The sequence below is a fragment of the Astatotilapia calliptera genome, chromosome 5 (assembly GCF_964374335.1).
Source record: "Astatotilapia calliptera chromosome 5, fAstCal68.1, whole genome shotgun sequence".
NCBI lineage: Eukaryota > Metazoa > Chordata > Actinopteri > Cichliformes > Cichlidae > Astatotilapia > Astatotilapia calliptera.
In genome coordinates, this window is record NC_137426.1 from 11,610,100 (window position 1) to 11,625,668 (window position 15,569).

Sequence of the window (15,569 nt, forward strand, 5' to 3'; positions counted from 1 at the left end):
GGTACAAGGAGCTGAAGTTGTTAGAGCTGTTGTATCGTTCACTTTGTGAAAAAGACTAAGCATTCCAAAAAGATAATACACACACTGGACACCATTTGTTTAAGCTTGTGAGGTGAGATTTTACTCTGTTTGCACAGTGGCAGTAAAGGTGTTGATGAGCTATTTCTGTCATTTGAACTTCTTGTCACAGGAACATAAACAAGTTTTTTGTAGAAAAAAAAATAGTCCCCGAGGTTATGTAACATTTAATTGATTCGTGCTTTACTCATCAGAACTTAAACACCAAGTAATTACATCATATTAAAAGAAAAGCAGATGTTTCTACTGAATCTGGGGTTGAATGTCTCTTGGATTTGTTCAGCATCGGATCAAATCGTGTTTTTCACTCGTAGAGTTCATATTTGTTGTACAGAATGGTGCAGAAATCTGAGGGAAGTTAACGTGATTGTCGTGCTTCAGAAAACAGAGCCGGAGTCTTCCACCTGCGCTCTCCAAAGGGGAGGTACCAGATGAACTTCAGTCAGGCCGACGCCGAGTGCAAGGCTGAGGGCGCCACATTGGCTACCATTAAACAGATGGGAGACGCACAGCAGGTAAACCTACCTACTGAAAGGGTTTACATAAAGATATCAACAGGTCGATGCACCTGAGTCAAATATGTGGTATACCTATGAGAAAAAAGGAAAATGAAATAAAAGTTTGTGAACCTGCACCAGCAGGGTTTTTCTACAGATTCTGTCTTCATTATAAAGACACACCCCCTTCACGGTCAGTTAGGCTGACGGGGAAGCATTCAACAGTTTTCAAGAAAAGCAGCAAAGCAGCCAACTCAAACCTTTGTTAGTGAAAGAGTACTTGAAAACAAAAATGTCACGTCCTTTTCGGCGCTCTCAAACTCATTGAGTAGCATGCCACATTTTTCAGGAGCTCTGCAGGTACTACAGTTTTTTAACACTAAATGACACACTAAAAATCACCTGCACGGCCAATAGAAAAGCTTCTTCACTTCAGCTGTATTAGAACCTGAACTGTGAGCAGTGCATGGTAACTGTGAGACGTTATCAGATGGCAAATGTTGTCCATGGCTGTGGTCAGATAATCTGTTTTATTTTAAAAGGCCCCTAACTGAGTGAAGTGACCAGGAAGTATCTGCCATAATGGTAGTTGTTGAATTCTTCAGATATTCAGAAAAGATGGTTCAAACGGGAAGAAGATAATGATGCTGCACAGTTCAAAGTGACACACTAGGAAAAAGAAACTTTGTACCTTTGTGGGACTTTATGCAACTTATGAAGTTGCTGCTTTGTGTGATTTATTTAAATGTTAAGAATAAATAAAGATAAAACTGAATTAAAGGTTCAGTATACTTCAACCTTGCATTAGTTGTGTGTTGATTGTAAGCATTGCTGTGTTTCCAGCCTTTAGGATTATTAATAACTTGGCATCAGTCACAGAAAACATTAACAAACGCTGGAGTTACAATGATCATCTCTCTAGCAGGAAGAGAAAATACGAGCTGACAATTTGACATGTCAGCTAAAGCCAGAGTGACTGTCTGTGGGTTTTGTGGTATTATTAACTGCTGTTCTGAATATTGCTAAGCTGGAGTCTTGGACTTCTGCATTTGGATCTTTACTCCCACATTTCCTGACAGTGACATCGTATCATTTCATTTAATAAGCTGCCTTTGCCTTTTTCTTTCTAATTTCAGCTTTGAAAAGATACTTTTTTTTTTTACCATTTGTGTGAAATAACATGGTCAGGACACATGGGGTGTTAAGATGTGCCTTTTGTAGTTCACCTTCAGGATGTTGTAGTTTTAACGCAGCACACTCATGCCAGCAACAAGTCCAAGTCCTCCTTCACACTTTCACTCGACCTCATGACAGTTTCCATCATGGTAAAGTGGAGGAGGGAACTTTCTGGATTTTTACCCCACAAGCCAAGGTGCCCTTTAACTGATTCCCAGACAGCAGGAGGAACGTTAGATTAATCACAAGCTTAAAAACACACGCAGGATGTGAGTTTTCAGTTTTCTTGTGATATTTAAGATATTACCAGTCACTTCAGGAGATTTTAGTTTAGTTTTAGTTCAAGGCAGAAATGTAAATCAAGCTTTATCTCAAGACTTTTTTCCCTGGCCCTGACAGCTCGGGATGCATCTGTGTGTGGCTGGCTGGCTGGACGGGGGGAAGGCGGGATACCCGACCCGCTACCCCTCGGTCATGTGTGGAGACAACCACGTGGGTCTCGTATTGTACAAAGAACCCATGGACCAGAGCAGCAAGTATGACGCCTACTGCTACAGGCTCAGAGGTGAATCTGTGTGTGTGTGTGTGTGTGTGTGTGTGTGTGTGTGTGTGTGTGTGTGTGTGTGTGTGTGTGTGTGTGTGTGTGTGTGTGTGTGTGTGGACAGAAGCAGGTCCTCCCTGATCTGTACTCCCACTTTAATGTGTTGTTTACTTTGCATTGGACTTTAATGCTGTTGCTCTGTGAGCCATGCTATCTTCAATGATTCATAAAACAGCGAATAATGAGGTAAAAAGCATAAAGCACAACCGCGGAAAACAGTCATTCTGAGTCCTAGGCTGGAGTGTGTTAACCTTGAGTCACAGCATTGGCTCATGTACATGCTTAACTCAAGGTGAACATACTGAGCTGATTGAATGTTCAGCTCACAGTTTGTAAAAAACGATTTTTGTGTGTGCAGATGTCTCATGTGCGTGCCCTCCTGATTACGTTGGAAATGGAGATTTCTGTAACGGCGTCCTGACCAGCGTCCTTGCAACGTACAGCAACATCTCCATCTTTTACAAGGTGAGTGTTTTGGGTTGAGGAGACGAACGCTCTCTCTGGTTTGAAGATTAGGCTTCAAAACGTCTGATAAAGTTGGATCACTGACCCAGACGCTTCTCTTAGTTATAGCTTTAGCTGTCTGTTCAGGCTGTTGGAGTCTCTCTCTATTCCTCTTCTCTCCTCTTTGCTCCATCCGTCCCACAGCTGCTACCCATTAGATGCCTGTCCCTCCCTGAGCCTGCTTCTTCTGGAGGTCTCTACATGTTAAAGAAAAATGAAGGAAAGACATGGCTTATAATTTGCTAACAAAAATTCATACTGAGAGTAATACTGCATTATTGAAGCAATATTGAAAGTATTTATTCAGTACTTAACCATGATGCCCAGCTCACAGCATCTGTTAAAAGTTTCTAGTAAACTATTAACCAGCTAGCTAGACTCACAAACCAGAATCATGAATAAAAACACTATTTTCTGTTGACTAATGTCACCTTAGCTGATGTTTATCGCCCAAAAAGGAGCTCCATAGATCAAATTTTTTAGGGTCTTAAAGCTTTTGTTATGATTTCCCTCCTCTTTATGACAAATATAAGCACCTAAAATGTTAATGTAGCCACTGTTAATTGTGCGTTAGCACCTTTTTAACAATCAGGGTCTCAAAATCTATCATTGAAACTGGCTCAGTTTTGTAGTTGTAAGCTGCTGCTGTCTGTATTGGCCCAATACTATTGGGGCTCCACGTGGAAAAGAGCAGCCAGAGTAACTGCAAACATTGATTGTGAGTCTTCACAAAGATGGAAAACGACACAGGAAGATGGCGCCTAAACTAAAATCAGTGGAGGCACGGCAGCAGGAGTAATCAGGAGGTACAGAACGAGCCGAAGTGCCTCTAATCAGAGCCCCAGGAGTGGCCCTGCTAAAATGACTCCACTAACAGCGTGCTACTCGATCAGTCTGCAGCTGAAAAACACACGGGCCGCTGCTTCAGACCTGGCAGCCATCGCTGGAAAGCAGAGTTTCTGTGACAACTCAGTGCCCACTGTCATTCAGTAATGAAGACAGAAAAAAACTTTCAGCACATTTCAAAGAGACCAAAGTGAGTCACCAGTCAACTGTCTCAAGCTGCGTTGCCGGCATGATTAAATCTTTTTCATTTCTATTTTTAAAGGATTTCAGGGTCAATAAAAACTAATCTGAATTCATCATTTAATGATATCTATAGAGCTTTAATAGATCTATAGACATCAAAGGGAACAGCTAATAAGTCAAGGCTCAGTTTAAACACATAAAAAAAAGCCATGTGAGAGGAAATATGTTCAGCTCAGTTATGAAAAATTAAAGTTGGTTGAAAATTGTGTGTTTTGTGTCACAGAAGGAAAAAACTTCAGCTGTGTTTCTCTGATGAGGGAGAGGGACCCAAATCTAACATTTTCATATTTTAAACACTAAGTTTAGAAACTCTAACTTTAACCCTGTAACACTAAGTGTTTTTGGCACCTCAGAAGTGTTATTGCTTTAACATTAACGTTACTATATGTCTTTGTTTAAGATAAACTTTAAAATTGATAAATTGTTTCAATTGTCAGAAAGTTCAATGAACACAGTTTTCCAGTCAAAAGAAAAAAAAATTCTGGCAATTTTTTCATGGTTTAGGTTTTACTGGATTAAATCAAATACATTTAATTGTCAGGTAACATTTTGTCCTTATTTATTTACTTATTTTTTAACCTTTCGTTTTTGCTTTCCCATCTTTTGAATTTCAACCAGCTACCCCCAGTACAGTTTATACAATATATGCAAGAGCTTAGATGGAAAAAGGGAGGAGTCTCTCCCAGCTCTAACTGCTCCCTCTGAAGGCATGCTTGCCAGTCAAACCTGTTATCAGCAGCTCTTCCCTAATCTGTGTACTTGGTAACTAAACTTGGTCCCAAAGGATCTGTTAATTTTTTAGGCTAGAGTCACTTGTAAGACCCTTTGAGGGATGTTAATAATGTGTAATAATACACAGGTTTTCACCTTTACAAGGTAGACGTTTTTAATGCAGGATATTCATCTGATATTCATCAAATCATCTTGAATGTATAATCTGAAACATCAAAAATGAGCAGAGAAAAAGCCTAAAAATATAAACCCAATTTGTGAGTCCACAGTTGATCCCTCTGCTGTCTCTGCCGAAATTCCCAACTGTGAAATCTTAGATCTGATCTTCTGTTCTGCTAATCTCACAGGAGACAAAGAGAAGAACAACTCCTCTCTCTCCTCCCTCACTTTGATGACCATATCATACAACTATGACATTTATCACTGTATTTTAACTCATCCCATTTTGCTTTTCTCTTTCTCTCTCTCTCTCTGACCTTGTGCATACATGATTCAAAGCAACACTAAAACCACATTTTCTTATCTTCTGTGTTGTACTTTAACATGATCTATCATGAACTCCATAAAACATGAATATATTTTCCTTCATGTCTCATTCAGTTTATGCTATTTTACTTCAACAGGATTTATCATCAGCTCAATCTCACAACTATCCATTTCATCATTTCATTACTTCTTTTATTAAATCATACATGTTAAAGTCAGACATTCTCTGAATATTTGCTTAGTTATTCTGACAAATCACTAAAGGCTGTTTCTCCTTCGGACAAGATCTGGGCTTTGCAATGTTTACACTCTTCATTGGCACAAAAAAATCACAGCACAGAAGTGCACACACACACACATCACAGTAAGAGGTTAGGACTCAGGTATTAGAAACATTTAATTCTAATGATTATATTCTCATTTAACTATTTGTGATTATAATATAAGGAAATCTGTATCATTTTAATGTTCTGAGATGTCTCTTTGTCTATGGACAAAGAGGAAATTACTTCATGCTGAAACTCACCTGGATAAGATCCAGGCACCTTTCAAAATAAAAATAAACACACATTAAATTCTTGTTCATTGTTCATCATAAATTCTTTCACTTAAACTTACCGTTGTGAATATTTTCCTAACGAGTCAAATAAAAAACATTTCGTAGTTTTCTAAAGGACTGTGAGATTTTAAGAAAACAGATGTGTCACCTGCTGAAGATAATGAGCTCTGGAAGAAGTCCAGTTAATGAGAAGAGAAGGCAGCTGCTTCCAGCTGAACAACACAGAGGCTCAGTGTCCACTGATCTACCTCAAAAAAAGATGTAGGAGGATTCAGTTCAGGAATGTGGCGCTCCACAAAGCTACAGATCTCCTCCGGTCTTGTAATTACAGAGAAACTGTCAAAAGTTAAAGCTTAGGACATATTTATAAAGTTTTTATATATATATTTATTCTATTTTGCTTAAAGCTGGTTTCTGCTGACAACACAAAACCTGACCATGGCCTTTTCTACTCTTCTGGCTTCCTGTCAGTTTCAAGTCTTGTCATCTCTTCAGCCCCATGCGCCCTTTAACCTTTTCATCAACAAGGAATTCGTCTTTTTCTGTTTAAAACACAAGTGGGAATGTGGCGTCTTCTGGCAGAACATTTATAACACAAAGGATCAAGAGCCTCCAGGGGCTAATGAATGTAACTTTCATGCCCATTTCCATAGCAATGTTGTATTAGATTCGTTTTCAAGTCTCAATAATACCAAGATTCAGTTCAATTCAACTTTATTTATATAGCAGCAGTTCACAACAACAGCTTTATACTGTAAGGTAAAGATCCAGTCATAGGACCTGGCGTCCACATATGTGGACATCACATTTTGGGTTATTTAGACCAAAATACTCAATTTTGCTCTACAAGCACCTGATATCCACTTACAAGGACATTATACTGCTACTGTTCTATCAAAATTTTAAACGAATATCCTCATACGTGGTTCTCATTTTACTTAGAAACAAAATTAAGTAAAAAAAAAAAAATCTGGCAATTCTTTGTTTTTACATTCATCAGGTCCCAATCAGCCCAAATATCAAAGAGAAATAAAAAATGCATGCTGTGGAAGAGTTCGGGTCTTAGGAGGTTAAAGAAAAAATACAATAATCACACAAACCCTTTGAAAGCAGTGCTTGGCAATAGTGGGAACGAACGTTTAACAGGAAGAGGCCTCCAGCAGAACCAAGTTCAGGAGGGAGCAGCCAATTAAGGGTCACATGATCCAGTCCTAACTATAAGCTTCATCAGAAAGGAAAGTTTTAAGCCTAATCTTAAAGCAGGCAAGCCTAATAGCTGAAAACTCTGCCTCCTATTCTGCTGTACAGAACCACAGCTAAGCCTTTTGATTCATTTAAAAAAAACAAACTTTTCAGTTGGAACTATAAAACATTAGGTAAATGGAGTTAGCCCCAGAGATTTCTGAATGATTCACCCCAGGAAAACCTACTATTTTTCAGAGTTCACTACACTATTTGTAAACTAGTTAACTCTGAGCATGTCACTTTTATGACGTATAATTTATGCAGTTATCTGCTTATACTTTTTAAGAGTTCATAGAATATGACTGGTTACATTTTACCAATTTTTGTTTTATATGTTTAAAAACAAATATATATGAGGAAAGAGAGACGGTGGTGAGGTGTGCAGTAGGGTGAAATGGGGTCAAGGTGGTGGTGGGATTACATGGGGGATCAGCTCTGAGAGCCGTAATGGACAATATGACAGATGAAGTCAGGCAGGAGTCTCCTGGGACTATAATGTTTGCAGACGACACTGTGATCTGTAGTCAGAGTAGGGAGCAGGTAGAAACCCTGGAGCGGTGGAGGGAGAGGAATCAGTCAGTAGAAGGAAGACAGAATACATGTGTGTGAATTAGTGGGAGACAGGGGTAGCAGTGAAGCTGCAAGGAGTTGAAGGTAGATCAGTTTAAACACAAGGTTGACCATCTAAAACAGTGTATAAGAGAGGCATTGTGGAGACGAGTGTCAGGAGTGATTTGTGACAGAATGGGAAGGCCTGCAAGATGGTAGTGCGATCTGCTGTGATGTATGGTCTGGAGACAAACATACATCACAGCACTGACAAAACGACAAGAGGTCCAGGACCCCCTGTCTGGAGGCAGAGCTGAAGATGCTAAGGTGCTAAGATTTTCATTCAGAGTGACGAGAATGGACAAGATTAGAAACAGTCTTGTCCATTCTCGTGGACAAGATGTGGAGGAGGATGTGGTTGGTGGTGAGGATACTAGAGATAGGGTGAGATGGAGGCAGATGATCCGCCAAAAGAAGGACAACGACCAGGACAGCTCTCTCTGTCCTGGTCATTGTGTCCTTGGGCAAGACACTTTACCCTACTGCCTACTGGTGATGGCCAGAGGGGCCGATGGCGCGATATGGCAGCCTCGCTTCTGTCAGTCTTGTCATGGCCGAGGCCGCCTCAACAGAGAAAGGACTCAAATGCTGGACGCCGAACAGCACGTAAGTAGTTTTAGAGACAACCTTTATTTTCTCAGTAAGTGTTCATAAACAGGAAACTGGAATGTGCGTTTAACAAGTGCAAAATGCCACAACTAAACCAAAGGGGTTTTAAGCAGCCTGGGCTAAGTAAGCAATCTGGTGTTGGTCAGTGGAAATAGCAGTTCCGGGGATTGGGCTGGAGGCAGAGTCAAACTGGGTCCGGGGTTAGGTTCAGAGTCACTGTAAATAGAGTACAGACGTTCAGGTATGGTTCAGGAGGAATATGGGCAAGCTGTTCGTTCTGAATTTTCCTTAGCACTGCGTACTTGCCGCGGGTGGTCTGTAGTGGCGTGGAGGGGTGGGTGGTCCGGGTGAGTGGTCTGAAATTCCTGGTGTTGAGGCAGGGAGGCAGGCAGGTGAGTCGGGTGAACAGCCCGTGGGACTGTCAGGTGGTCCAGCGTCCGGATTGGAGCTCTTTGGCGGAGATTTGTGTCTGGCAACTTGGTGTGTGGCTGTCAGAGAAACACACAATGAGTCAAGGTAGTTTACAAAGCGTGTGCGAAATCACAGTGGTGGCCTGCACTAACTAGGGTTAGCTGAGAATCTGGCGAAGAGAGGTTGAGTGCGCTGGCCTTATGAGTCCCCGGCTTAATTACCCACAGGTGTGAGCAATCAGCAGAATACTGAGGCCCCTCCCAGGGGTGGAGATACCGACTCGGAGGGAGACACCCTGGCACACACCCGGACGATGACAAGTCTGCCCCAGGGCAGCTGTGGCTACAACTGTAGCTTGCCTCCACTAGTGTGTGAATGTGAGAGAGAATGAATAGTGGAATTGTAGAGCGCTTTGGGTGCCTAGAAAAGCGCTATATAAATGCAATCCATTATTATTATTATCCATTTTCTGCTCTTGCTCTTGACGAAGGCGGTCGCACTTTTCTCCTCTCCTCCTCCTCCTCTCCCTTAGCTTCCCTGCTTAGCCTCTTATGTCCTTGTCTAGTCTCGTGTTTTTTGTATTACTTTTCCCTGGAACACTCTCTCACAGTCTGTTCTCTAAAACCTAAAAGAGGAATTATGGATTGGATCAACTGGTCCCTAAATGCAATTGACACCCCTTTCTCAACAAGAAGTCTGGGCTTGGGTGAGCCTGAGTGCTGAAGATATCTACCTATTCGGAACCATGGTAACAGGGTTCTGGCTGATCGGAGCTGGCTTGGCCCTGACTTATCGAAGAATTAAGAAAGCGGAACCGGCTGTTCAAACCCCCACAAGGCTGCCCGCTGGGATTGAAACGATGGGAGAGGCGTGAGTTTCTCAAAATGGGCTCATTGAGTGCAGCACGTATAAGATCTTGGAAAGGCTACGGCTGCTGTGAATACTCAGAATAAGATCTCTGACTGCAGACTGGATACATCTCGGAAGGGCTCGCTCGGAATAACATCTCTGAGCGGAAATTGGATGACATCTCGGGGAGGCACACTGCCGTGAGTTCTCAGAATCGGCTCCTTGAGCACAAGAAATGACAACATCACAGAACGCAAGTATGGCAAAGCTCGCGGCTCTCCAACGGGAGATTGAGAGACCAGAGTTGGACTGTAGAACTGCTTTGAAATTCATATGAGCTGTTCGCACTAAAGTAAAAACCACCATCACTTATGCGGATACCCCTTTGGCGCCAGCTGCGGTCTCAAGGCTGGAGCTGAACAACAACACCCTGATAACGACTGTGTTTAGATTGTTCCTTCCCATTCCATGCAGGCCACCTGGGTTGGCTGGAAGACTGTTTACTTAGCCTAGCAGGGCGAAGGACACTGTCTCAGCTGAACTCTGGACACGCACACACATACATATACACTGATATGCACACACTCATCCCCCGTCCCTTTCCAAATGCCTTCGATGCTTATTCCCTTCCGATGCTGACGGTGGATCAAGGAGACCAGCGCACGCAGGCCCGGATGTACTGTCTAATTCGGCTGTCTCTCACCCTTTACCCACCCCTGTTGCTTGTCATGTGTTTCTTTGGTGTTGTTACGGCCCTAGCTTGGTCTAGGCGTATGATTCTCGCTTTGGGTGCGAGAGGTCCGGGATATTTGAAAAGGGAGTTCTGCGTTGGATTTGGTTTTTTGATTATCTCGCTTTGTCACCTTTTGGAGATCCATAACTTCCCAGTTAAGGTAGGTGAGTGTCCAGCTGAGCTTTAAGTTCCTCCTTCGGGCACTCTTTTGTTATTTTGCCTTTGTTGTTTTTGGAGTAATCCTGGGTGGGGATTAATTCTCTGTCGGGGGTAGGCAATTCAGGGCTCCGGTCGCTGAAGTTCTGCCTTTAAAGTTGCCTCGAGCCCAGCACGCTCCGGAAGATAGGTAGGGCAAGGTTGTCGTGTTTAGGAACTGGGTAAGTTGTTTTTGTTAAGGTGGGTGTGGCGAGAGGTAAGTTGGTCAGCCAAAGTACATTGTGTAGTTGTCTGTTAATTGTCTTGATTAGGTTGTGTTTTCCTAACCCTTCACCATCCCCAAAATGGTTGACACAGCTGCTAGTGTACAGGTGTCTAGGGGCTCGTTTGTGAGCAATAACATTCACCTGGTTCCAGACTTCTGTGAATCCGGTGTTCACAGCTTTTTCAGTGTGTTCGAACGCCTGGCAACTGCACTGCAGTGGCCTCAAGATGTGTGGGGGGTGATGTTGCTGTGTCGGTTGACAGGTAAGGCTCAAGCAGCGTGTTCTGGTCTGTCTAGGCAGGACGGCCTGGTTTATGGAAAGATCAAAAGTGCCGTCCTCCAAGCCTATGAACTGGTACCTGAGGCCTATAGGCAGCATTTTCGAGGGTTGGACTTAGCGCAGGGACAGTCCTATCTTGACTTCGCCAGGGAGAAGGCGAGGCTCTTTGATAGGTGGTGTGCGGCAAGCCAGGTTAATGATGTGGGGTCCATACGTGAGCTTATGCTGGTGGAGGATTTTAAAAACTCTGTTCCTAAGTCTGTGGCCCTTTATTTAAGTGAACAGAGGGCTACAACTCTACAGCAAGCTGCCACCCTGGCAGATGAGTTTAGGCTGACTCACAAAGCAAGTGCTGTAGGACAGGATATCCCTCTGCACTATAGCGCATCCTGGACAGGTGAGAGTGGGCCAGCTAAGAAGGAAAACGCAGTTATGGTGTTAAGACCTAGGCCCAAACTGTGTTTTTTCTGTCACAAGCCTGGCCATGTGGTTGCCAATTGTGTCAAACTGGCACTCAAACAGAAAGCCCACTCAACACAAAAGGGGCCTGTTTTGCGAAAAGTCAGTCGTGGTTCTCAAATTGACAAGGTTGCCAGGCCTAGTAAAAGGCTACATTTGGAGCATAATTGCTCAGTAGTGTCATGTAGTCGGGGTAAGAGGTCAACTAACCCTGAGCTGCCGTTGGTTGACAATTTCCCAGGTCCTCAAAATGACCTGCAGGGGGACAGACTGTGTATAAAACCACCAGTAAGACCCGCAACCCTGGCTAACAAACATGCCTGTACCGGTGACTTGAGGAATCGTCTGCAAAGTGTTTCAGTAAGGCCCACTAGCTGCCTGCTGGGTTCTCCACATGTGATGGTCCAAAGCCCTGGCTATCACATGGGACACTGTTTCGAGGGTCTGGGGCCACTCTCGGTCAATGTTGTGAACCCACTGAGATGGGGTTGGCAGCTTCCGCAGGAAATGCCTAACCGTTGCTATGGGGTTTGGTAGGTGGAAAGCCTGCAATTTGATGATGTGACGGTTACGGACTTGATTAGTAGTTTTGGTTATCATAATCATGTGACAAACCACGGGTTTGTATTTATGGGAGGGGGTGTTACGGCCCTAGCTGGGCCTCCTCCTGAAGGTGCCTGTGTGGGCGTGTCCCACCACCTCTTCTGCCTGAGGTGCCACCTTACCCTCCTGTACAGCTGACTCCCATCAGCAATTAAAGGTATTTAAGCCCAGAGCAGGGTGAGCTCTGGGCCAGAGTGCCATTTGTGTGGGTACAGCTAGTGAGCTGAGTGTTTTGCGGTGTTTCCGGCTAGTGAGCTGTGTTTTGTGGTTTTCAGCTAGTGAGCTGTGTTTTCCTTTTGACATTTTGCATTACTGACCAACGCCTGAGTTTTGTTTGTGTTACTTTTATGGTGATAGCGGCTTGTCCGTCTCTTTTAGTTTAATTACTTCAATAAAACTGTTTTATTTAATTGTTTCGCCTCTTGACTCCTTTTTCTGACCCGGCCACTTTTGTTACTTCCCCCTCCCCGCCTAGACCCCCCAGGGGAACGTAACAGGTGTATTAAGAGTTTTTTCATGTGCTATGTGCAGAGGTGTTTTTTTTCTGTTCTCAAACTGATCTCCCTGTTGGAGCTCAGTCTGGGGGGAGTTATTTTTTCCTCCTTATCTTTCCTCATGTGGTGCATTTTCCATTGTTATACCTCTCTGACCTGTCTTCCCCACGTGATGCTTTGTGTAATGTATGTATGGTCGGAGGGTAAGATGGCGCCGCCATTGCGTGCAATAGGTCGGCAGCCTTATGAAATTTCCCCTTGTGGGACTAATAAAGGTATATCAAATCAAATCAAATTATAAATTGAAAAAAGTCACTGTCCTTTCTCTTTGCAGATGTTGTTGGAGTACAGCGGCACGTCCTCAGAGGGCAGTCAACTTGTCAAGTTTCTTTCTCACAGGAAGGCTGAAGTCACGCTGTTTGTCCCTCATAACACCGGCTTTGCTCCAAATCAGGTGAAATAAATAACACAACGCTTCAGTAAATGCTTATCATTTCTTAGATTAATTAGGGCTGTCAAATATAAGCAACTTAGAATTTTTTTTTTATGCTAAACCTTTACAGTTAATATATATAACTGTAATAAGTAAGTATTAATCTAGTAAAGTAACATAAATAAAAAAGCTTTCCACAACAAATAAAAATCCAGACAGGGAAACTAGTACGAAAATTAATAAAAATATAAGCGTCCCACAGCTTGAGCCCCGTAGACCTCCATCACACAGTGACTACAAACTAGTTAAACACACTAGTGATTCATATTATTCTTTTTTAAGGTAGATTAGGTTTAGATATATTTAGCCTACATTCCTGAATGAAATTTAGAAAATGCCATTTTCTCTTTAACCAATTTAATTTGTGAAACTTTGAGAGTAGTATTTGAAAGCATTTGTTTTATTCACCATGTTTAAAGTTAAAACCATACGGAAATTAAAAGCATTTGTTGCCATATTCATATTAATATAAATGATTGAGAGAATCAACTTTTAATTGTTTCTTATAAAATGTATTAAATGGCAGTGCGTTGTGACACAGCTGTCAGTGAACTCAGTTTCTGTTTTGTTTGTGTATAGTCTTTGTCTGGAAGAGACCTGGAGTATCACATCTCAGCCAATCGGAGCAGATGGCCATTTAAGGAGCTGAATCATCAGACGGTCATCACATCGAGGCTCGGGTTCAACCTCACTGTTACTCAGGGCAACAATGAGGTCAGAGGACACACACACACACACACACACACACACACACACACACACACACACACACACACACACACACACACACAGAGTTCCTCCAGTTTTAGTTGACAAAATATAATTTTGCTGACAAAAATTATTGATAAACTAAATTAACACTGGTTTAATATCAACATGGTGAAAATCCAATACAAAATATGAAAAAATAGCATCACTACTGTTGAAAAGTAATCAGATATAATTACTGAGAGAAAGAGCTGATGAGAGTACCTGTAAGTTACAAAAATGAAATACCTTTGTATTTATTTTGCAGATTGGCTATATTGTACATTTTGTACATATTGTATATTGTACATTTACATCATTGTAGTATTAAGTTTAATACGTTACAGTCTAAGCAGCATTTAGATATATGTATGATCAGTTATGTACTTTTTCAAACAACTTACTGTTACATATCCCTGTTCCTTTTGTTTTGGCACAAGAAAAAAAAATCACAAACACAGCTGGAGTGTTTTTGTCTCCTTCTGACAGCTTGAAACCAAACTGCATTTGTGGATCGTATCCAGAGGTTTATGTTCACTCAGGTCAGCCAGCGAGATGGAGGCTGGCTGTGGAAGCGGAAGTGTTCGTGTCATTTTGTGTTGGGAGTGATAATAAGTCTTTGAAAGCTTTGCTTTGCATTTTGAAGTGCGGCCAAGTAAGCACAGCTCCACAAACTCTGGTGGTGTGCCAGACGTGTTGTGGTAGAGAATAATGCTGATGTTATAGCTCCGTAACCACAGCTGCTTTTGGCACTGTGCTTGTTCATTCTTACTCTCACTGGAATGAACAAGCTTGCTACTGCTGCTTATGTGATGGAGGAGATGCTACAAAGTTCACTATGCAACGAGATAAAGTCAACACACTGAGGGAACATGGTGTGTTTTATTTTTGGTGACAAAGGTACTTAAACAACTTACCTTTTTCACAAACTAACATTACAAATTACTTCTTAATTGCAAAATGTGGTGAATTACTTGAACTCGTTGCGTAGTGAGTTTATCTCCTCCAGTACCTAACCAGCTTGTTAATTTCCCTCTGGGTGGAAGCTTAACTAGAAGGTAGCCTGCTAGCATATTGGTGGTTCATCACAGTCTGGAGTAGAGATTATTAGCATATCAGACACTTATATAAAGGCCGTTTTCTCCACCATCACTTTAGCTGTCACTGCCCTGCTCATTGAAGACTGGAGACATTCTACAATGCAGGCCTCGTAGTTGGCGTGTTAGTTTGTTTAAGCAGTTTGCTTTACATAATTTCCTCAAGGATTAATAAAGTATTCCATATGATATATAAATACCCCCCCCCCCCCCCCCACACACACACACACACACACTGTCTCAATTATTATACCATGCCATTTTTTGTATGCATCATCTCAAAAGCACTGACATTCTTATAGCTAAGCAAATGAACTTAAAATGTACTGCCATGTTTATTGTGGTTGATTTTCGATCCCTCAGAGCTCTAAACTAGTGAATGAGCGGTTGCTGCTGGAGTGGGACATTCCTGCCATAAACGGGATCATCCACATCATTGAGGCCCCGCTGACAGCACCTCCCCCACCGGTGAGTAAGGATGATTTAATGCAGAACAGCTGACGCCTGCAGCATCAGCTGCTCAGCACGCCTGCACACTTGTGAACGGGCATGTGTCACATGTTCACATGACTTCAGCTTTCCACACAATGCCAAAAAATCTGCTTCGTTAACTATCGTATGGTGAAAATGGAAAGCTCATATTTAAGGTTGCTAACTTGTCTTCTCAAACTAAACCCACACAGGGAACTGTATACAGCGAGAGCTGTGTATGATGGAAAGTAAGGAGTAAGCAAGGATTAATAAGTCATCAGCTTTTGTTTAATTAAACTAAACAAAAATATACATATAAACGTATT

At 42.2% G+C, this 15,569-nt stretch overlaps 1 protein-coding gene across 4 annotated transcripts in view; it reads left to right on the forward strand.

The window, feature by feature from the left end:
• stab1 (stabilin 1) overlaps positions 1 to 15,569 on the forward strand; it is a 191,478-nt gene that overhangs the window by 139,311 nt on the left and 36,598 nt on the right. For 3 of the 4 annotated variants that reach the window (XM_026167240.2, XM_080301182.1, XM_080301181.1), the window contains 6 exons: positions 460 to 593; positions 2,151 to 2,316; positions 2,711 to 2,817; positions 12,770 to 12,889; positions 13,508 to 13,642; positions 15,136 to 15,240. In XM_026167240.2, coding sequence (XP_026023025.2) covers positions 460 to 593; positions 2,151 to 2,316; positions 2,711 to 2,817; positions 12,770 to 12,889; positions 13,508 to 13,642; positions 15,136 to 15,240 — 767 coding nt within the window. Of the gene's footprint in view, positions 1 to 459; positions 594 to 2,150; positions 2,317 to 2,710; positions 2,818 to 3,000; positions 3,179 to 12,769; positions 12,890 to 13,507; positions 13,643 to 15,135; positions 15,241 to 15,569 lie in introns of those variants that run through there. The other variant, XM_080301180.1, reaches the window with a different exon arrangement.